The sequence below is a fragment of the Pleuronectes platessa genome, chromosome 11, assembly GCF_947347685.1.
Source record: "Pleuronectes platessa chromosome 11, fPlePla1.1, whole genome shotgun sequence".
NCBI classification, from domain to species: Eukaryota; Metazoa; Chordata; class Actinopteri; order Pleuronectiformes; family Pleuronectidae; genus Pleuronectes; species Pleuronectes platessa.
Genome location: NC_070636.1, coordinates 2,371,315 through 2,395,002, shown reverse-complemented (window position 1 = coordinate 2,395,002; position 23,688 = coordinate 2,371,315). Strand labels below are relative to the sequence as shown.

Genomic DNA, 23,688 nt, shown 5'->3' with positions numbered 1-23,688 from the left:
AGAAGCTGACATGGTGATTGTCCTTGTCCGATTAGGCCGATCAATGAGGCTGAACAGAGAGAGAGAGGAGGAGGAGGAGGAAGAGGAGCAGGAGGAGGAGGAGGAGGAGGAGGACTGAGGGGATGTGTCCTGTGTGAGTTGATGGGGTGGGGTGGGGGGGGCAGCTCCTCCCATGATTAAGTTAGTGTGCAGTGCTGGAGGTCCATGTTTACCGGGCAGGCGAGGGAGTTTCCTTCACTCGGTGGACAGTGCAGCAGCAGCTCTCACTCTCACTCTCTTCTCTGAAACTCATCCCTCGCTCCGCTGGGACCTGAACACACAGGGGGATCCAGGACGTCTCGGGAGGAGCAGCAGCATCACCGGCCTCCATCACCACCTCCTCCACCTCCTCCACCACCGTCCCTCCCTACCTCTCCCCTGCCCGCCTGGTCCAGGACCTTGACTCCTCCACCGCTGCCATCATGTGCGACTGTTTCCACCTGGCCTTCCCCAACTGGCACGCCGCCTCCTCCGGGACGGGTGGGCATCGCTCTATTTGCTCTCTCTGTGTTTTCCTCCTCTCCCTCTCTCTCTCTCTCTGTCTGTGACTGTGTCTGTGCTGCTTCACCCCGAGCAATTCCCTGATTCAGCAGAAAGGGTTCGGCAGTGCAGTGAGGAGAGATCGCATCAATCTGTGTGTGTGTCTGTGTGTGTTTGTGATGAAGAGAGTGAGGCAGTGAGCGGGTGTGCGGCGCCTGGTGCTGAGGCTGAGTTGTGTGTCTGACCTGCAGTGAGCGCTGGGTGTGTCTGCAGAGCGCAGGGGAGAGTTTGAGGATGTGATCATCGTCTGGGATGTCGAGCGGCGCTGCTCCGCTCCTCCCGCTGTGAAGCAGAGGCTGAAAGGGAGAAAGAGGAGAGCAGGGCAGGAATCAGGATTTTAAAAATAGTGGTAAAAGGATAAGCCACTGTGGCTGAAGATGAGAGAAAGACACTGAAATGTGGGAACAAAACTATTCCCAATGTGGTTTTAAAAGGTTTTATACACAAGCAGGAGAGATTCTACATCTGACCAAACCTTAAATCTCTTAAAATTGAGGATCATGAAACCTTAAAACCATTTAAACCTCTTTAAATTTAAAGGGTTTTTAGTAGTTTTTCCTGACTCTTGCTGAGGGTTAAGGACAGAGGATGTCACACCCTGTTAAAGCCCTATGAGACGAATGTAATTTGTGAATACGGGCTATACAAATTAAATTTGATTGATTGATTGATTTATAAACATGTCACAGTTGTAAATCCAAGTTTTACTGGAGTCAGTCTTGTTGTTAACACGCATGTAAATAAGCCGTGCCTGATCACGCGATGTGGAACACGAGAGTCACGTATGTGCGAAACCAATTCCAATCAGGACCGAGCAAATTGCATGAAATCAGAAAACGATGCGGGAAGAAGCTGATTTCCTTCTGTAAATCAAACGTGTGAATCCGTGATGCTTCGTAGACGACACTGGTTTCAACAGAGTTTGTGTCGTTTATTTGTGTGTTTGCTACAAGTGTGTGTGTTTGTTTCTGTGTGTTGGTCCTGTTGTGACCCAGGAAAGACAAAGGATGATGGATGAAAGTTGATTTTGCAGATAAACACAAATTTCTAACAAATATTTGTGTGTTTGCTTCACGGTGAAGTTTGATGGTGAACGAGTTCATGTAGATAAAATATCATTGATGCTTTTAATGATTTTCTCATGGTTTAACAAAGCAGGTGTGGTCGGCGGCACGGTGGTGAAAGGAGGTTACCGGTTCGATTCCCCTGTCTATGTTCTCCCTGAATGTGAACATGAACAGATAATTTAAAGTTTAGGATCAGGTGAAAACGTTACTAGAATCTACAACGTGTGGATATCACAGTGTCTCATGTTATATCGTAGACACACTCCAGTGTTGGGCCGACGTTTAGGTTAAAAGCACAGGTTGGTGTTTACTGTAAAAGGAGGCGTGGCCTTCTGCTGTGTGGTAAATTATTCAATTAGAGAAAATAATGGATCGTTGTCTCTGCTGCTGCTCTGAATGAAATCTGCCTGAAGGCGTCTGGAGGAGGGTTCGGATCCAAGAGGCGCTCAAGGTCAGAGGAAGAGAGAGAGAGAGCGAGAGCGAGAGAGAGAGAGAGAGAGAGAGAGGTTAGCCTACTGCGAGGAAGTGAGACAGACGGGGGGGGGGGTGTCCTTCTGCTCGACAGTGGAGCCTCAGAAGCAGACGATCCTGATCCATTACCGACCAGCAGCCGCCAGTCGGACCGGCTCTAATCGATATCACGCCACTTCAACAGTTTATGTGCACGGCTGCTGTCACTCACTGCAGAACTGAAACAACTTTACTTTATATTTTATGACAAGCGTTGGTTCTGGGATCTTGATCCAATAACCGATAATGTTTAAGATTAGGTGAGATTGTCCTTTATTCGTCCCATGAAGGACGTCTTGTAAACACTGACTGAATCTAAACGTGGACGTAGAAAGTGAAGCCAAAACAGAGGTGCTGGAAACCTGTATTATTATGAATGACCAGCAGAGGGCGACTCCACTGGTTGTTGCTCTAGAAGTAAATGACTCTAGTTCTCACTTTATAAAGAGTTTATGTCTCAATGTCTAGTTTCAAGCTTATGTTCATTTAATGAATTATCATCATTTAGAGTCAAATAGACCATAATGCACCGGATGCATGGGGGGGGGGGGGGTCTGGCTCCACCCCCTTCTCCTTGCAAATTACTTTTGGCTTCAAAAAGACAAAATGGCCTCAGAAACCTCTTCAGGACATCAGACGAGGAGAACATCGAGCTAACTGGTTTTCCAGGACCATCACGTGGGTGTAGATAGATCGATTTTACAACTTTTACAACTTCCTCTCAATAGAAACAATTCATAAGCTCAACAACATGACCACACATGAGTCAGCTGAAGCAGAACAAACAGCAGCACAGCTCCACCCGGGTGTGTGTGTGTGTGTGTGTGTGTTTCAGACCTGACATAAAACTGTAACTCCTCGTCTTCGAGGGCAGATTAACATCCGAGTTCCAGAGCTGAATGAAACTCAGATTAACAGATTGAAAGCATGCGCCCTCTCAGTCTCATGTCTGTATGACTCTGCTTCCCTTCTCTTAAATCTCATTATAAGTTCGAATCCAAACACACGACCTTCGGGTGAAAGGAGCTTGTGTCTGTGTCTGTCGAGCAGAATGTAAATCCGAGAGGAGGAATAATGAGCTGTATTACTTTATATTAGTTTAGTGGAGGGGGGGGGGGGGCAAGTGAACCTTCCAGGTGCTTTTACACAGGAAAAACAAACTGGGGCAGAGAGCGATTACGTAAGAGCAGGCTGAGGACAGGTAATTATTCTCAGTCACGAGGAAATCCACAAGCTGTTGTAATTCGAGGATTCCTATTTTTGCTTTTGTAAGATTTTCCACTTGAGTCAACTGCTGCTTCTAAACCTGGTCGTGATGAGCAGCTTCTCCGTCTCACACTGTAAAAAGTGACCTGAACCCGAGAATCAGTCGTGGTGGTCGTGAACATGCTGATGTTTGTTTGTCAGTGTCACTCACTGTTTACAGTTTATGACCATTGAATGTGTCACGTGTGTCAAAAATTCTCCAAACTCAACCGTGCACTTCCTTTGGCCTCTAACAACAGGATGTAAAAGATCTTTGTTCCACAAGCAGACGGATTTCTGGAAATTGATATTCTATTTCTTCTTCTATCTATAAATTAGAAGCAACTACATTATATTTCCTATTTTAGACCCAAATTAGCAGATATACGCAGTTTTTTTTAAATGTGGGCAAAAACCCTTAAAGGCTCTTTTCCCATTGTCAGGAAATGAGTTTCTATTTCTGTTCCCTGTTGCGTCTTGTTCGATGTCACAAGCTCTCGTTGTGCCTGTGAAGCTTTTGCAGGATCAAGAAGATGCATGTTGTTCATGGTTATTTACACGTAAACACCCAGAAGGTCAATGTGTCATCACATCACAGAAAAAGAACAGAGGCAGCGTCTCAACAACAAAAATGAGTGATTCAACCCGAGAGTCACGTTTCAACTCGGCCGATAAAAAGCTCTGTCTGCTGCAGAGTCAAGTGAACCAGGATCTGTGTTTCCAGTCACATTAGGTTTTCTGTCACAACCCTGTGTTGCTACCAAAGAGTTTAGGTGTTTGCATCAGAGCAGGTTAGAAACCTCAGCACTTCAGCTGACGCCCTGAGGGAAGAGCCACACCCACATCCAGGGCTGCAGTTGCACCCAAATATGAATCATGCACCACAATAGATTCAAGCATCTGCAGCGTGAGCTTGTTTACCTGCAGAGCACTGCCTCCAAAGTCAAATTAAAACAGGAGGCAGCAGCTTTATGACAATAAACGATATCTAATCTAAGACAAGTCAAACAGGTAAACAGCCCACAAGTGATTTTATTTTGACAGGTTCGGTCGCAGGGAGAGTTGTTATCAAGGCCTCTGCAGCGCCCACATGGCAAATATTTGAGAAGGGAGGTCTGGTATGAGTGACGGCTGCAGCCGGGGCAGGAGCGCTGGACATCCGCCTGAGCAACGTGGTGAATAACACGAGATCTGCATCAAGGTCCAGAGCCTGGATCTCAATGATCCTCCTGCAAACACGGATTCATGATGTTCTGCTGCTGTGAGGAGACGTGGCTCAGGACACATGACTCAGCAGCTTCACCTAATCAATCATCTTACGTTCGGATTATGTCCCTGAACTTCACTACACAACTCACACACAGTGAATGAACCAGGCGTCTCACACTTTAGTTTAGTCCACGTCCCATCTGCTAACATGGAGGAGGTCTAGGACCTATACCGCAGACAGTCCACAGTGTCTTTGATCAGCTGATGGACAGTGAAACATTTTAATGCAATGATTTCTCAGTCTCTCTGTTTCGTATCTTATTTCTCTTTATCATGTATTTTCTGCCAAGCAGGTTTTTGGCATTTTGAATAATTTCAGAGAGAATATTTCTTGGATCTCAAGTTATGGAGCTGGATTGAATCTGAGGACCAGTTAGGCTTTGAGTCCTGGAAAAGATTTTAAATGAAGAATTGGAAGTTTGCAATCCATGTAACATTAATTTAAACTTAAATTTAAGGGAATTTGTGATTAAAGCGGTTCAAATTGTCATTGTTTGACATAAAACTTGTTTCAGATCATCTTGAAAGTTAAGTAATTTGCAGAATGAATTAAACAGTTCAGCAGATCTAATGGGATGTGGTCTTGAGGAGTACGTGGTGGAAAGAGTTCAGGACTCTTTTAATTTGGGAGTGAAGTTTAGTTAAGGTGTGACTGCCACTGTTCCTCCTCCTCCCTGCACCACACTGTGATCAAATCACTTCACTCAGTGGCAGCAGGAAGGTTCGAGAGCAGCTTGGAGGACGAGTGGTTCACACCTCGAGCTGAAGGAACAGCAGCAGCAGGTAGGTGAGCGGGCCCTGGAACAGCCGTCTCTGCTCGGCAGGTGTGAAAGAGGATGATGATGATGATGATGATGATGATGATGAGGTGCAGAGTGTGGGCTGCTGCTCAGACTTCATTCTTCTGTTTGACGTCCAGACTGTGGAGGCTTCACTCACAGTGTAAATGATTCTGTTCCGTCTGATATGAGACGGTTGAGTGTGAATCTATGACGACAGGTTGAGTTCAGTGTTTGTTCTGAAGTAAGCATGTGATTAGCATGTTGGATGAAGAACCTTGAGGCAGCGACACGCCCTGAACCAGAAGTTCTTCTTACTTTAACTAAACCACAGGCTGTGAGCGCTCTGCACATGACCCACATTACTGTGCTGCAGTGTGTGTGTGTGTGTGTGGGGGGGGGTCACTGTTTGTGCTGAGAAAACAAAAAGGTGCTGAAGTTAAATAAATAATTTAGGAGGAGCAACGATTCTTTAAATACACGGTTCGGTTCAGACTCTGACTTCTGACCCAGGGTTTCAAACCTTCACCCGAGTGTCTGGAATCTGACATTCTTCTTCCTGTGGAGCTGATTTAACTTCTATCACAAGGTTTCACTCAGACACGATTCGCTCAAAGTGGTCACATGACGCTGGTATCTGTGACAAAACAAGTGTAATGTGAAATATTCACAAAATGAACAACTTGGTTTAACTTTAGAGCTTTTAAAAAATGTTTTAACGTGTTTATTACACAATATTTGTATCCAGCCTCTGATCTGATGATAAATTTAATAATTTAATGTTTTACTTTATTTCACTCTCTCAACTGGAACTTTTTTACTCTTATGTTTAATTTGTGATTTTCAAATTGCTTGTTTCCTATTTTCTTTGCTGTCAATTCTTCATTTATATGTAACTTACCTTGTAATCGTGTTTTATTAATTATTATTATTATCATTATTATTATTATTATTATTATTATTATTTTTGACAGGATGAGGATTCACCTCGAGTACAAAGATTTCAATAACACTGCACAAGTATTTTAAGTTATTTGTTTTATGTTTTCATAAACTTTTTTCCTTGCTTGTTCAGGCACTAATTTAATTCCTGATAAATGTCTCCCCCTCGACTATTAATAATGAAAAATAAACATTATACTTAATGTTAATCGCATTAATTGATTTGAATTTATTAATTTGATCAGTTTCAGTAATGCTCCCACACTTCATCAGCTGACTCACAAAAGAGACTCAATCATTATATCTGCTATGGAGACATTTTGAATATAAAGTTAAAGATGCTTTTAGTTCTGTTTTATTTATAGCTCTGAAATTTATTGTCTCTAGAAATGTTTTTATCCCAGAATTTGCTGAAAAGCCAGTTAGCGACTCCCCTGAGTGGAAATCCTGAGACAGTCGACCTCTCACTGATCCGCCTGAATCCAAAGAGCTCAATTAAAATGGAATCATATCGAGCAGCAGCACTAATGTGACGTTAACCTGATTCACGTGGAGTCAGACTTTCCCTTCTCGGCCGAGCGAGTCTTTTCTCTCCGAGTCGATGACGAGGAGCACTTAATGTACGGAGGAGCCCCCCCCCCCCCCCCCCCCCCCCCGGAGGCCGCTCTGCCGGGAAGAACTCTGAATAGTCTCATCATCGTCTCCAGTGACTCTGAGCCGCCTCACAACCTGGAGTCTCAGTTTACTGCTCAGGAAACACAAACAGACACACAACCGACTGCTCTCAATGTCATTCAACACATTATAATACAAATAAACTTATTCTGGTTCAATGCTTTTGATTTGAAGCTTTTGTAAAACATGACATTGATTTTTTTTATTTGATTATTTATTTAAAGTTCCAGTAAGTGGACGTTTTTCAGCTGCTCTGTGATATTACCTCCTGCATCTTTCCCTACAGTTGTGTGTGTTTCTAATATATAACGTTGATTTTAACTTATTTTTCTCGTTTTGTTATTTGCTAACGTGTTATTGTCAAGTCAGATGTAAACGTGTGTATTTAGGTTTTGTCTTCTGTGTTTGTGGACAGCTGGTCGGAGGCTGAGAGCACCGGAGCCCGGGACAGAGGACGACTCGGTGAGTCATGCTGACTGGAAGAGAAATTCAGTTTTTAATTCTTTATTTTTAATTCTTCAGTTTTAATTCTTCAGTTTTAATTCTTCATTTGTCGCTGTGAGAAAGTTTCTGTGATGATTCTGTTGCTTTAATCATTGATTGGCATTGATTGGTTTTAGCTGATTTATTTTTATTAATATTCACCTGTGCACCAACGTAGTGAGAAGCTGGATATTGTTTTCACTTTTGTGTGTGTATGTGTACAAAATAACTCAAAAAGTCATGAACAGATTTTCACCAATCTTTGAGAAAATATTGGTCAGAAGAGTTTCTCCAGACGATACAGTTTTGGGTATATTTGGTCAAAGGTCAACAAAATTAAGGTTAAAGTTATCTTCAGAAACAAAACAGAATTTCATATTGATCAGAAGATTTCCCATCATATGATACCACGTGTGGCTTCATGAAGTCAGACAATGACATCATGCATCTTACAGGATTATAGACCAGACCTGAAGCTCATATGAAATCATTTATGATCATATGGTAGAAATTATGTCATCGTGACGTCACTATGAAGACGAACGATTACAAATCTTGAAATGAATCAAGAGACACGATCTACAGTTTATTCAGATCGACCAATGACGTAATTATGAAAAAACGTTTTTACAATATAAAACTTTGCTTTGCCTGATTGAGGTTTTCATAGCTCACATGCCTGATTAAAAAAACTAACAATAATTACTTACATCCCCCAGAAACCAATAATTCTCCAAGATTTCCTTTTAATGATTGATTATAATTTGCCAGTCTTATATTTGCCAGTGTGAAGGTGTAATTAGCATCTTAACATATTAACACCCAGCGTGTAAGTGAAACAAAGGTTTAACAAACTCAAATTAAACTTCAGTTGTTAGGATTCATCCTCTGGTGACTATCAATGTCATAAACAAACTCAATAATAATCACTCAGTCCAGTGTTCCCATCACCAGAAACCACCAGTGTGCCAAACAGTAGAAGAGACAGTCTGTGCTGCACCTGGCACAACAAGGTGTCATCTCATTGTGTTGAGATCCAGTTTTCTCCAAACCGTCGTTGTCGTTATAATACTGAAGACAATAGTGTTTGTGCAGATGAAAACACATGAGTGCGGTGATGCAGTGTGTGTGTGTGTGTTGGGAAACAGTGCAAGTGAGCGTTAGTGTTGACCGACCACGTGTCCTCGCAGGTATGTGACGAGCCGTCTCAGTTCACCGAGGGAGAGAGACCCCGGCCTCAGGGATCGTCCCCCGTCGAGGAGTTTCCTGAAAAATACACAAACGGCGACAAAGAGGTAAAGAGCACACACAAACTGATGAGTCACTTCAAACACAACAAACCAGACAGCAGGAGGAAACCAGCCAAGACAGTAAATCAGACACGTGTGTAACCTGGATGTACCGTTAAATAAATAAAAAGAAGGATCAGAGCTTATCGAGCTGAAATCACTTGTGTTCTCACTGCAGTTGTGTTTCGTTTGTAACATGATAATCAAACCTGAACATTAACTTGAGTGACGGGTGTTGATGTGTAATTAATTGTGATAATTTGTTCTCGTGCACTTTATTTTAATCTTCGACTGATATGTGTTGAGATTTAAATTGAAAATTGTGCTTGTAGCCTTGAAAACAAAGAACAGGAGGAACATTAAAAACACAACATTGCAGCTGCCAATGAAAAAACTGAAAAAGATTTAAATTGGTGATTAAATAAAAAGTCGAGTGCACAAGTCGCGGTTGTGAGGATCAAATTATCAACAAATTATCAATGTCAACTTATCAGCATGTCCAATCAGCAGTGTCAGATATGATCTCTGCTTTGTTTACTGTTGCTTAATCCAATAAAAGCCTCCGACTCGGCTCCTCCCTTTTAGGAATGTCTGAACAGTAGATCAGCCTGTTGATGAAATATCTGTCATGTCCTCTGTTTACACACGACCTGACTGCATCATTAGTGTTTTTAAAAACAACAACAACGTGAAGTCAGATCTCAACGATTTCCTTCTGCCTTCTTCTCAGTGTGAAGCGGAGCATGACCCACGGCTCAAGAGTGGAGGTGGAAAGAAAAGTAAAAAGTCTGGGCTTGGGTCCATGTTTGAAAAGCGCTCGACTCCGAAGATGAGTAAACTGAAGGTGAGATATTCCTTCCTCCTCCTCCTCCTCCTCTTCCTCCTCCTCCTCTTCCTCTTCCTGTGAATCCCTCCAGGCTGATGTGCTGCAGCAGGGAAGAGCACAGCGAGAGGTAAAATGATTCTCCTCTCTATTCCGATGTGTTGGCAGGAAGCTCACAGCCCCGAGTCTGAGGTGTTCGTGAAAACCACCACAGACGGAAGTGCCGAGGGCCTCGTTTACCGTGGAGGCGGCAAAGAGGGGATCTTCATCAAGGGAATGGTGCCCGAGTCCCCGGCCTCGAAAAGTCTGAAACTGAAAGAAGGTCAACCACAATGTTCACTTTGTAAACTAATAATAAATAAATCAGACGGAGAAATGTCGGATTAATGAAACTTGCAATTGGGCTCATTGGAGAATTTGTAGTACTTGCAAGTCTTGTTTTGTATTTTGTTGTATACTTATTCCAATGACTAATCATACATATATATATATTGTTATTTTCATTTTACCTAATTCATTCCATTTAAATCACTCAAATCTCTTCATCTGATATATTTCCCCTCTTATTTCCGCAGGTGATCAGATCCTGAGCGCCACGGTGTATTTTGACGACGTGCCGTACGAGGACGCCGTTCAGATTCTGGAGCACGCTCAGGCCTACAGGGTCGAGCTCTGCCTGAAACGCAAACCAGACATCACAGAGACCGAGGCAGCCATGGAGTCGGACGTCATCCCTGTAAATACATTAAAGCTGTCTGCTCAGACTCTCGGTGTCAGGTAGTTAGGTGATTCTGACATCTCACTTTTCTGTCGCCCAACAGGAGGAAGAGCTTGGCGCTCCAGAGATGAGGGAACAAGGAAAAACCAAAAGGCGTGGGGATGCTCGTATTTCCTGGCCCAAGTTTCCCTCCTTTGGAAAAGGGCGGAAGACCCGTTTCACGAGGTCTCACAGTTCCTCGGAGGCCGATGAGCAGAGGAAGCTGGAGCTCAGTCCCACAACAAGTGACACAGAATCACCGATAAAGACCCAGGATACTCTGAAAGGCAAGAAGAGGCACAAGATGAAGCTGTCCCTCCTGACAAAGAGAAGCCGAATAAGTTCATCTGAAGACACGGACGCTCCAACAAACGGACAAACCAGTAGCGACGTTTACCAGACGGCCTCAGAGATGCTGGAGCCTGAATGCCTCGACAGCCTCTCAGGAGATACACCTCAAGTCTACGTAACCGAAGAATTACGACTTGACCAAAAGGATCTGACTGATCCCCAAACTGCTCAACACAAGGTGGACCTCATCTGTATAGACAACACTTTGAAAACAACGGATCTAACTGTGGCTCTGGCTGATCAGGGAAGCTCCTCTGGTATCAAGTCCCCAACGGAGAAGAAAAAGAAGAAGGAAAAGTCTGAGTTGAAGGTTAAAATTTTGGGGAAGGATAAATCACACAAGAAGGATTCAAAAGCAAAGGCCTCCCCGAAAAGGCTGAAGACTCTGGGGGCAAGTATTGAAATAGCAGATCAACCTGTGAAGGAAAAATCAGATTCCCACACAGAACTGCAGAGAGATCAGCCACCACTGGATTCCAACTCCCAGAGGATCAGCAGCGAAGCCTCAAGGGCAAAGCTGGTGACCACACAGATGGAAATGAGTGTACCAAAGGTTGAACTGGATATTTCCGATGTCACATTTTTTGGAAAATCTCACCAGAAAGGTGAAGAACAAGCAAAGAAGGACAAGGAAGCGAAACAAAAAAAGGAAACAAAGACATGTCCATCATTCAAACTGCCTAAAATCGGCCTAGGTGACATAACAACTGAGGAAACTATACAAACGAGTGTACATGTTGAATGCCCGACTAAAATGGAAAAGCATATCGTTCAGGGTCCAGCGCTGAAAGATGATCCTTACGACCGACTGTCCAAAAGCAGTCAGTCCAGGACACAACTTCCCAAACGTGAAGACATTGAGATCCCAGGTATGGAGGACAGGTCTCTGAGAACCAAGGCCAAAGGAATTAAAGAGCCTAAAGCGGTTTTAACAGGACGTTATGAAGACATTCAAACCGAAGATGTCCAAATGTCAATTGATGTTGACAGCGTGAAGGAAGCAGTTTCGAAATTGCCCGGATTTAAGCTGCCAAAGATGGACACGTTTGGAATGCCAATCCCTGAAGAGATCACTGTGATAGATGCAAACGCTCAGAGAATATCAGTGAAAACACCGACTAAAGTCGCAGATGCAAGATCAAAACATGAAGCTCATCTTATTAAGTTTGACCTAGCAGCTGCTGATTTAACCTCTGACGAACTTTTGATTCAGACCAAGGTAGATTACAACAAACCTGAAAAAGTCTTCAACATCACGACAAAACAAAGTGACTACGAGATGCAAAGTGAAATCCATAAACGGGAGGACATTGTAATTCCAGGCAAAGAAAGTGGGAGGAAAGAGTTTGGATTTAAATTACCAAAACAAATCATCTCTGGGCAAGAGGATGGAGGGATTTTAGGAGAAAGGACGATATTGCTCCAAGAAGTTACAACATCACAAACTAAAACAAGGAAAGACAAGGGGCAGATAGGAGGAGTCATATCTGACGTCAAAGAACCGGAACTCGATAGCATCGAATACATTGATTCAGTAGGTGGTTCACCAGCTGAACGGGGTGGTGGCATTAGTCTCAGAGGCTTTGGTGTTCATCTTGATGCTACAAGGCCAAGGGCGGACATCTCCTCTGCAGACATCCGAGGTGAAGACAAAGAAGTTGGACCAGAGAAGCTGGACAAGAATATAAACATTGATGGAGCAGAGATAAAAGTACTTCAGAGAAGAGATGAGATCAAGTATAAAATACCAAATGTTGGTGTTAGTCTCCGAAGTGTAGATGTTGCTATACAGGAGCAAAAGGTGGAGGTTGGAAAACCTGGGGTGGAAATCAAACCTCTTCAGACTGAGGTGGAACTTGATGGACAAGGAAGTAAGTTCAAGATGCCAAAGCTTGGAATTAAGGTGCCAAAAATAAAAGGCCCTGAATTTGATCTTAGCTCATCCAAGAAAGACATTGAAGTCAAACTCCCAGAAGCTCCTGAGGTGAATCTCACTCTTCGAAGCGTAGATGTTTCTATTCCAGAACAAATGGTGGAAATTAGAAAACCTGAGTTGGAAATCAAACCTCTGCAGACGGAGGTTGATTTTGATGGACAAGGAAGCAAGTTCAAGATGCCAAAGTTCGGAATCAAACTGCCCCAAATAAAAGGCCCTGAATTTGATCTTAGCTCGTCCAAGAAAGACATTGAAGTACAACTCCCTGAAGCTAAAGCTGGAGTAAAACTCCCAGAAGCTCCTGAGGTCAATCTCACTCTTGGAAGAGTAGATGTTTCTATTCCAGAACAAAAGGTGGAAGTTAGAAAACTTGAATCGGAAATCAAACCTCTGCAGACTGAAGTTGAACTTGATGGACAAGGAAGCAAGTTCAAGATGCCAAAGTTTGGAATCAAAATGCCCCAAATAAAAGGGCCTGAATTTGATTTGAGTTTGTCTAAGAAAGATGGAGATGTCCAACTACCAAAAGCTAAAGCCGAGGTCAAACTCCTAGATGCTCCAGGGGTTGATGTCACTCTTGGAACTGTAGATGTTTCTATTCCAGAACAAAAGGTGGAAATCAAAAAACCTGAAGTGGAAATCAAACCTCTGAAGACTGAGGTTGATCTTGATGGACAAGGAAGCAAGTTCAAGTTGCCAACGTTTGGAATCAAAATGCCAAAAATAAAAGCCCCTGAATTTGACTTAAGCCTTTCAAAGAAAGACGCAGATGTCACACTACCAGAATTTAAAGCTGACGGGGAACTTCCAGATGCTCCTGAGATTGATGCCAGTCTGGGAAATGTAGATGTTTCTTTTTCAGCACAAAAGATGGAGATACCAAACCCTGAATTGCAAGTCAAACCCCTGAAGATCGACGGTAAACCTGACGGACAAGGAAGCAAGTTTAAAATGCCAGAGCTAGGAATCACAATGCCACAAGTAAAAGGACCTGAGATTAATTTTGGTCTATCAAAGAAAGATGAAGATGTCACACTTCCTGAGGCCAAAGCTGAAGTAAAAGTCCCTGAAGTGAAAGCTAAAACAGCCGAGATAAAAGTGACACAAAAACGTACAGAAGGTTCCGCATTAAGATTCAAGATGCCATCATTCAATCTACCAAAATTTGGAATGGGAGCTCCAAACATCTCGGTAGAAGCACATGATATCGATAAAGATGTTAAAATCGATGGAGCTGACCTGAAAATCCCAGAAGAGGGGTCTGCTATTAACATTCCAGCTCCGACCATTGACATTGAGGGTCCTTCAATAGATCTGAAAACAACTGGAGCTGATCAGGTTGGACAAGGAAGCAAATTGAAAATGCCACATCTTCCAAAAGTAAAAGGTCCTGAATTCGATTTAAGCTTTTCAAAGAAAGAGGCAGACAAAGCTGATGTTGCTCTTGGAAGCGTAGATGTTTCTGTTCCAGAGCAAAAGATGGAAGTTGGAAAACCTGAGCTGGACATCAAAGCTCTTCAGACTGAGGTTGAAATTGACGGAGATGGAAGAAAGTTCAAAATGCCAAAGTTTGGAATCTCAATGCCTAAAGTAAAAGGGCCTGACATTGATCTTAGCTGGTCCAAGAAAGATATTGATGTCAAACTCCCAGAAGCTCCTGCAGTTGATGTCACTCTTGGAAGCGTAGATATTTCTATTCCAGAGCAAAATGTGGTAGTTGAAAAACCTGAGGTGGAAATCAAACCTCTTCAGACTGAGGTTGATCTTGACGGACATGGAAGAAAGTTCAAAATGCCAAAGTTTGGAATCTCAATGCCAAAAGTAAAAGGGCCTGACATTGACTTAAGCTTCTCAAAGAAGGATGTCAAATCACCAGAGGCTACGGCTGAGTTTAAACTCCCAGAAGCTCCAGAGATTGATGTTAAGCTTGGAAAAGCAAAAGTTTCGATTCCAGATGTAAAGATGGAGGTTGAAAAACCTGAACTGGAGATGAAATCATTAGACACTCAGGTTGAACTTGACGGACATGGAAGCAAGTTCAAGATGCCAAAGTTTGGAATCACAATGCCAAAAGTAAAAGGACCAGAACTTGATTTCAGCTTATCGAAGAAAGACGTAGACGTCAGACTACCAGAAGCCAAAGCAGAGGTCAGCCTCCCTGATGTTGAACTTAAAGAACCTTCTACCAAAGTGGAGGTGAAAGCTCCTGAAATTAAAGTTGCAGCTAAAGATACAAGTGGATCACCTTCAAGGTTCAAAATGCCAACTTTTAGTTTCTCTAAACCTAAAGTCAAAGTGCCTGATATAGATTTAAACGTTTCAAAGAAAGACACAGACATCACATCAACAGTCAAACTCCCAGAAGCCCCGAAAGTTGATGTTAGTCTTGGAAAAGCAGAAGTGTTGATACCAGAAGTGAAATTGGAAGTTAAAAAGCCTGAAGTGCAAATCAAACCTGTTCAGGCTGATGTTGAATATGAAGGACAAGGAGGCAAGTTAAAAATGCCAAAGTTTGGAATCTCAATGCCAAAAGTAAAAGGGCCTGACGTTGACTTGAGCTTCTCAAAGAAAGATGTAAACTCACCAGAGGCTACGGCTGAGTTTAAACTCCCAGACGCTCCAGAAATTGATGTTAAGCTTGGAAAAGCAGAATTTTCAATTCCAGATGTAAAGATGGAGGTTGAAAAACCTGAACTGGAAATTAAACCCTTAGACACACAAGTTGAACTTGATGGACATGAAAGCAAGTTCAAGATGCCAAAGTTTGGAATCACAATGCCAAAAATAAAAGGCCCTGAATTTGATCTTAGCTGGTCCAAGAAAGACATTGATGTCAAACTCCCAGAAGCTCCTGCAGTTGATGTCACTCTTGGAAGTGTAGATGTTTCTATTCCAGAGCAAAAGATGGAAATTGGAAAACCTGAGGTGGAAATAAAACCTCTTCAGACTGAGGTTGATCTTGACGGACATGGAAGCAAGTTCAAAATGCCAAAGTTTGGAATCACAATGCCAGAAGTAAAAGGACCAGAATTTGATTTCAGCTTATCGAAGAAAGATGTAGATGTCAGACTACCAGAAGCCAAAGCAAATGTCAACCTCCCTGATGTTGAAATAAAGGAAGCTTCTGCCAAAGTAGACATTAAAGCTCCTGAAATTAAAGTTGCAGCTAAAGATACGAGTGGATCACCTTCAAGGTTCAAAATGCCAACTTTTAGTTTCTCTAAACCTAAAGTCAAAGTGCCTGATATAGATTTAAACGTATCAAAGAAAGACACAGACATCACATCAACAGTCAAACTCCCAGAAGCCCCGAAAGTAGACGTTAGTCTTGGAAAAGCAGAAGTGTTGATACCAGAAGTGGAAGTGGAGGTTAAAAAGCCTGAAGTGCAAATTAAACCTTTGCAAGCTGATGTTGAATATGAAGGACAAGGAGGCAAGTTCAAAATGCCAAAGTTTGGAATCTCTCTGCCGAAAGTAAAAGGGCCTGACGTTGACTTGAGCTTCTCAAAGAAAGATGTCAAATCACCAGAGGCTACGGCTGAGTTTAAACTCCCAGAAGCTCCAGAGATTGATGTTAAGCTTGGAAAAGCAGAAGTTTTGATTCCAGATGTAAAGATGGAGGTTGAAAAACCTGAACTGGAGATGAAATCATTAGACACTCAAGTTGAACTTGATGGGCATGGAAGCAAGTTCAAGATGCCAAAGTTTGGGATCACAATGCCTAAAGTAAAAGGACCAGAAATCGATTTCAGCTTATCAAAGAAAGATGTAGACGTCAGACTACCAGAAGCCAAAGCAGAGGTCAGCCTCCCTGATGTTGAACTAAAGGAAGCTTCTGCCAAAGTAGACATTAAAGCTCCTGAAATTAAAGTTGCAGCTAAAGATACAAGTGGATCTCCTTCAAGGTTCAAAATGCCAACTTTTAGTTTCTCTAAACCTAAAGTCAAAGTGCCTGATATAGATTTAAATGTATCAAAGAAAGACACAGACATCACATCAACGGTCAATCTCCCAGAAGCCCCGAAAGTAGACGTTAGTCTTGGAAAGGCCGAAGTGTTGATACCAGAAGTGAAAGTAGAAGTTAAAAAGCCTGAAGTGCAAATTAAACCGGTGCAGGCTGATGTTGAATATGAAGGACAAGGAGGCAAGTTCAAAATGCCAAAGTTTGGAATCTCAATGCCAGAAGTAAAAGGACCAGAACTTGATTTCAGCTTATCAAAGAAAGATGTAGATGTCAGACTACCAGAAGCCAAAGCAGAGGTCAGTCTCCCTGATGTTGAACTAAAGGAACCTTCTGCCAAAGTGGAGGTGAAAGCTCCTGAAATGAAAGTTGCAGCTAAAGATACAAGTGGATCACCCTCAAGGTTCAAAATGCCGACTTTTAGCTTCTCTAAACCTAAAGTCAAAGTGCCTGATATAGATTTAAACATATCAAAGAAAGACACAGACATCACATCAACAGTCAAACTCCCAGAAGCCCCTAAAGTAGATGTTAGTCTTGGAAAAGCAGAAGTGTTGATACCAGAAGTGAAAGTGGAAGTTAAAAAGCCTGAAGTGCAAATAAAACCTTTGCAAGCTGATGTTGAATATGAAGGACAAGGAGGCAAGTTCAAAATGCCAAAGTTTGGAATCTCAATGCCAGAAGTAAAAGGACCAGAACTTGATTTCAGCTTATCAAAGAAAGATGTAGATGTCAGACTACCAGAAGCCAAAGCAGAGGTCAGTCTCCCTGATGTTGAACTAAAGGAACCTTCTGCCAAAGTAGAGGTGAAAGCTCCTGAAATCAAAGTTGCAGCTAAAGATACAAGTGGATCACCCTCAAGGTTCAAAATGCCGACTTTTAGCTTCTCTAAACCTAAAGTCAAAGTGCCTGATATAGATTTAAACGTATCAAAGAAAGACACAGACATCACATCAACAGTCAAACTCCCAGAAGCCCCGAAAGTAGATGTTAGTCTTGGAAAAGCAGAAGTGTTGATACCAGAAGTGAAAGTGGAAGTTAAAAAGCCTGAAGTGCAAATCAAACCTTTGCAAGCTGATGTTGAATATGAAGGACAAGGAGGCAAGTTCAAAATGCCAAAGTTTGGAATCTCAATGCCAAAAGTAAAAGGGCCTGACGTTGACTTAAGCTTCTCAAAGAAAGATGTAGATGTGACACTACCCGAGGCCAAAGCAGAAGTCCAACTCCCTGATGTTGAACTCAAAGACCCTTCTGCTAAAGTGGAAATTAAAGCCTCTGAGACTGAAGGTCATGTGGACGGATCGCCATCAAAATTTAAATTGCCGACATTCAAATTTCCTAAATTTGGAGTTGGCACCCCAACCATCACTGCGGAGGTACCTGATATGGACAAAGACAAAGCTACAGTTGATATTGCAGCACAGAAGGTTGATATTGAGGGTCCATCTCTTGATGTGAAGATGACAGCAACTGACGGTGAGGGAAAAGAAAGCAAGTTCAAAATGCCAAGTTTTGGAATATCAATGCCAAAGGTGCAAGGGCCCAAAATTGATTTAAGCTTATCCAAAAAAGATGTGGATGTCAAATCACCAGAGGCTATGGCTGAGCTTAAACTCCCAGAAGCTCCAGAGATTGATGTTAAGCTTGGAAAAGCAGATGTTTCGATTCCAGATGTAAAGATGGAGGTTGAAAAACCTGAACTGGAGATGAAATCATTAGACACACAAGTTGAACTTGACGGACATGGAAGCAAGTTCAAGATGCCAAAGTTTGGAATCACAATGCCAAAAGTAAAAGGACCAGAAATCGATTTCAGCTTATCAAAGAAAGATGTAGACGTCAGACTACCAGAAGCCAAAGCAGAGGTCAGTCTCCCTGATGTTGAACTAAAGGAACCTTCTGCCAAAGTGGAGGTGAAAGCTCCTGAAATCAAAGTTGCAGCTAAAGATACAAGTGGATCACCCTCAAGGTTCAAAATGCCGACTTTTAGCTTCTCTAAACCTAAAGTCAAAGTGCCTGATATAGATTTAAACGTATCAAAGAAAGACACAGACATCACATCAACAGTCAAACTCCCAGAAGCCCTGAAAGTAGACGTTAGTCTTGGAAAAGCAGAAGTGTTGATACCAGAAGTGAAAGTGGAAGTTAACAAGCCTGAAGTGCAAATTAAACCGGTGCAGGCTGATGTTGAATATGAAGGACAAGGAGGCAAGTTCAAAATGCCAAAGTTTGGAATCTCAATGCCAAAAGTAAAAGGGCCTGACGTTGACTTAAGCTTCTCAAAGAAAGATGTCAAATCACCAGAGGCTACGGCTGAGTTTAAACTCCCAGACGCTCCAGAAATTGATGTTAAGCTTGGAAAAGCAGAAGTTTCAATTCCAGATGTAAAGATGGAGGTTGAAAAACCTGAACTGGACATGAAATCATTAGAGACTCAGGTTGAACTTGACGGACATGGAAGCAAGTTCAAGATGCCAAAGTTTGGGATCACAATGCCAAAAGTAAAAGGACCAGAACTTGATTTCAGCTTATCAAAGAAAGATGTAGATGTCAGACTACCAGAAGCCAAAGCAGAGGTCAGTCTCCCTGATGTTGAACTAAAGGAAGCTTCTGCAAAAGTGGAGGTGAAAGCTCCTGAGATTGAAGCTCAGGTGGGCAGCATGAAAGGATCACCTTCAAAGTTTAAACTCCCAACATTTAAATTCCCCAAATTTGGAGGTGCTACTCCAAATGTCAGCGCTGAAGTACCTGATGCAGAACACGAAATCAAGATTGATGGAGCTGGGATATCTGTGCCAGACACAGATGTTGATGTGGAAGTTAAAGGAAAGGTCTCCCTGCCAGAGGTGGAAGTCAAAGAGCCGTCGGGTGGTGTTGTGATCGAACAGCCAGAGGTTGAGGTAGATGCAATAATAAAAAAGCCAAAGTTCTCAATGCCCAGGTTTTCCTTTTCAAAACCAAGTGTGAAGGCCCCAGAAGTGGATGTCAGTGTTCAGAATGTGAACGTTGAACTTCCAGAAGGAAAGGTGGAAGTGAAAGGAGGGGAAGTGGATATGAAAGCACCAGAAGTGGAAGCAGAGATTGACAGACAAGGAAGCAAGTTTAAAATGCCAAAGTTTGGCATCTCAATGCCAAAGGTGACAGGGCCTGAAATGGATTTAAGTTTATCAAATAAAGATGTAGACGTGAAAATACCAGAGGCCAAAGCTGAAGTCAAACTCCCTGACGTTGATCTGAAGCAACCGTCTGCTGAGGTGGAAATAAAACCTCCTGAGATCAAAGTTGTGACAAAGGACACAGATGGATCGCCATCCAAATTCAAAATGCCAACATTCAAATTACCCAAATTTGGAATTGGCGCTCCAAGCTCCAGCATAGAAGTACCCGATATGGACAAAGATGTAAAGATCAATGGAGGTGACATTGAAATTCCTGAAGGGGTTGTTGCAGTGGACATTGCAGCACCAACAATTGATACTGAAGGTCCATCGATAGATTTGAAAACTACAGCAACTGAACGCGAAGGAAAAGGAAGTAAGTTTAAACTGCCAAGTCTCAGTTTTTCTGTGCCTCAAGTCAAAAGCCCTGACGTGGATTTAAGCTTATCAAAGACCGGTGTAGATGTGACTTTACCAGAAGCTAAAGCCGATGTTCAGCTCCCTGATGCTGAAGTGAAGGAACCATCTTCCAGTGGAGTGGAAATTAAAGCTCCTGGAATTGAAGTTCACGCAAGTAATGTTGAAGGATCACCATCAAAGTTTAAAATGCCAACATTCAAATTACCGAAATTTGGAGCTTCTTCAACACCGGTCGGCGTGGAGGTACCTGATGTGGACATTAAAGTGGACGGGGGGGATCTGAAATTACCAGAAGTTAAAGCTGAGGTCAAACTTCCTGGTGTTGAAATCAAGGAGCCGGTTCAGGGATCGATATCAATTGATATGGCAGAGGGTGAGGCAAAGGTGAAAAAGACAAGCTGGACATTACCAACATTTTCATTTTCAAAGTCAAACATTAAGAGCCCCGAGGCTGAGGTCAACCTTGTTACCCCAAAGGTTGATGTTTCACTACCAGAGGTCAAAGCAGAGGTTCATCTTCCAGATGTAGACAAAGAATCAAGCATTTCAGTAGAAGGGGCAGCTAACACGGACCTTGATGCCAAATTGAAAAAGCCAAAGTTTTCAATGCCCAAATTTTCATTTTCAAAGCAAAGTTCAAAAGATCATGAAGTTGATGTCAGTCTTCCAGAAGTTGATGTTTCTCTTCCAGAAGGAAATGTTGAAGTTACAACATCTGATGTGGATCTGAGGCCAACAGAAGTTGATATCAAACTAGACGGGCAGGAGAGCAAGTTTAAAATGCCAAAGTTTGGCATCTCAATGCCAAAAGTAAAAGGACCTGATATTGATTTAAGCTTTTCCAAGAAAGATGCCGATGTGACACAACCCAAGGCTGAGGTTGAAATCCCAGAAGGTCCAAAAATAGATGTAAAACCATCTGAGAGTGAAGCAGAAATTGATGGACAAGGAGGCAAGTTTAAAATGCCAAAGTTTGGAATCACAGTGCCAAAGGTAAAGGGGCCTGAAATAGATCTGAGCTTATCAAAGAAACGCTCTGATGTCACTTTACCAGAAGGTAAAATTGAAGTCACTCTGCCCAGTGCTGAGATCATAGAGCCTGAAGGAGCCATGTCACTGCCAGATGCACCTTCAGTCGAGACGGAAGCCAAGTCGACACGACCAAGCTGGACATTTCCCAAATTTTCTTTTTCAAGAACGAGTGGTAAAGCCCCCGAAGTTGATGTCAACCTTGAATCACCAAAAGCTGATATGGCATCACCGGAGCTGGAAGCAGAAGTTTGTCTTCCACACGTTGAAGTCAAAGAACCTTCAGGGATTATTTCAGTGGAAGAGCCACCTGCTGTAGAACTCGATGGAAACGTGAAGAAATCTAAATTTTCATTACCCAAATTTTCTTTTTCAAAAAGTGTAACAATACCTGAAGTCAGTGCTGAGCCTCCACGTGTGGACGTTTCTCTTCCAGAAGGAGAAGTAAGAGTCATCCAACCTGAAATGGAAATCAAAGCTCCTGAACTCAATGTGACACTGACAAATGTTAAAGCAGAAGTCAAACTCCCTGGAGTGGAAGTCAAGGAATCTTCTGCTAATGTGGAGACTGATGCTGGAGGATCGCCATTAAAGTTTAAAATGCCATCAGTGAAAATGACGAAATTTGGAGGTGCTGGCTATGATGTCACGGTAGAAGCACCTGACGCAGACAAAGCTGAAATAGATGGAGCTAAACTTGAGGAGGATGTTCCTGTTGAGATTAAAGCTCCAGGTGTTGAAATAAAAACTGACTCTGAGACACCAAAGACTGAGACTGACAGTGCGGGTCATGGATCTCCGAGTAGATTCAAACTACCATCCTTTAAAATGCCGAAGCTGAGTTTCTCAAAACCCAAACCTGAGGAAGAACATGGTGACCACGACGGCCAAGAAGTTCAGCCAGAAAGAGAAGAACAGACCAAATCCCCAAACCTGACTCTGACAGCTATTGGTGAAATCTTCAAGAACATTGATGTTGAATTTGATGTTTCACCAACAGACAAAGTGGAAGACAATCTCAAAGCTTCAAAGGAATCTCATGAGACCAGTGAGCCCAGTGGAAAGCAGTTGGATGCAAAGGAAAAGGAAACAAACGCCAAGGAGGACACTCCCAAAAGTCCCGAGAGGACAGGGTGGTTTAAATTCCCCAAGTTTGGTCTGTCCTCCCCATCGGAAACTGCCAAGACGCCGGAAAAAGACGAGCACAAGAATGGAACGACCCCAGAAACCGGGGATGAGGAAGTGAGCCCCACCTGCTCCGTCCAGTCCTCAGACGCTTTTGCTGACATCAGCTCCACAATGACCAGCGAGCTCGGCGGCCCGTCCACATCTTCTACAACCAAGGTCACTGTCAAGTACTCTGATCCCAGCGCTGCTCTGAGCCTCGAGGAGATTCACGGCAACGTCATTACTTCAACCACGAGGACCCAAGTGGTTTCCTTAGAGCCACACCTGCCCGAGAAAATCACCATCCTGTCATCGGAAGTTTCATCGTCATCAGAAGACACGTTCAGACCGGATCCTGGATTCTTAGACGCCATCACGGCAAAGCTCGGAAGACGTGCTCAGCTCCGATCTCCCCTCCAGTCACAGGGTGAGGGAGCTGCTTCGTGGGCGGTCGAAGATTCACTCGACAAGTGGTCGCTCTTCGGCGACGACTTTGTTCGAGAAACATCGAGTGAAAGAAGTGAGAGCAAGGAAACAATCGTCATAACCAAACAAATTACACGTGTGTTCGAATCCTCGGATGAAACCTCAAGTGACGCGGCCACATCCGTCCAGCGACTGAGAGACTCTGTGCACTCGGACAAAATGAGGTTCTTCGACGGAGCCGAGAAGTGAACCAACTTGTAAATGATGTGTAAAGAGGGTTGGTGGGTGAGAGGTTTCACTGGTGATGTTCACGTGAGAGGAACAGGTGTGTAGAAGGTCGTTTTAAAGTGTAACTGTCCTCCGGCTGCATGTTTCTGACTCTGAAGTGATTCGTTCACGTCTCGGTGACCATGTGATCACGTTGTTAATAAGCAGAGTAACTGAAGAACCTTGTTTTACATGAGGTCACGGCTTCACCGATATGTTTGCTTTGTGGTATTTGACTAAACTCAGCTGTCGTTGGCTCATCAGAACCTAATCTCTGTGGTTTCATAGTTTTTAACGTACATTTCCGATCGGAGTTACTTGTGCTCTTATTAATCCGATGTTGAACAATCTGCGCGTTTCATTAAAAATGTAATCAATGTTACCGACATTCCACCGTTTTTTTACGATCATTTCAATGTAAAGTTAGTCGACAGCAGAAAACACCTAAAAAATACACCAGTGCAGTAAATGTTAAAAAAAAAAGGAATGTGTACATGTATCACCAAGATATTCTTAAATAGCTAAAATGTAAAGAAACAAAAGCAATGCAAAGCT

The 23,688-nt window shown here is 42.9% G+C and overlaps 1 protein-coding gene across 1 annotated transcript; it reads left to right on the top strand.

Moving 5' to 3' along the window:
- The first annotated feature begins 461 nt into the window (after positions 1-461).
- Positions 462-23,115, top strand: LOC128450992 (neuroblast differentiation-associated protein AHNAK). The gene is made up of 9 exons (XM_053434759.1): positions 462-519; positions 7,482-7,528; positions 8,740-8,844; positions 9,569-9,682; positions 9,830-9,983; positions 10,237-10,397; positions 10,483-12,113; positions 12,180-19,479; positions 19,693-23,115. The coding sequence occupies exons 1-9, from the start codon at positions 462-464 to the stop codon at positions 23,113-23,115; spliced, it is 12,993 nt and encodes a 4,330-aa protein (XP_053290734.1).
- The last annotated feature ends 573 nt before the right edge of the window (positions 23,116-23,688 follow it).

Excerpts from the sequence above, each read along its gene's own strand:
- LOC128450992 (XM_053434759.1), top strand. The coding sequence starts at position 462 with ATGTGCGACTGTTTCCACCTGGCCTTCCCCAACTGGCACGCCGCCTCC. Across the intron at positions 520-7,481 it reads CGCCGCCTCCTCCGGGACGG|CTGGTCGGAGGCTGAGAGCA; the intron begins GTGGGCATCGCT and ends GTTTGTGGACAG. Across the intron at positions 19,480-19,692 it reads TGCCAGACACAGATGTTGAT|GTGGAAGTGAAAGGAGGGGA; the intron begins GTGGAAGTTAAA and ends CCAGAAGGAAAG.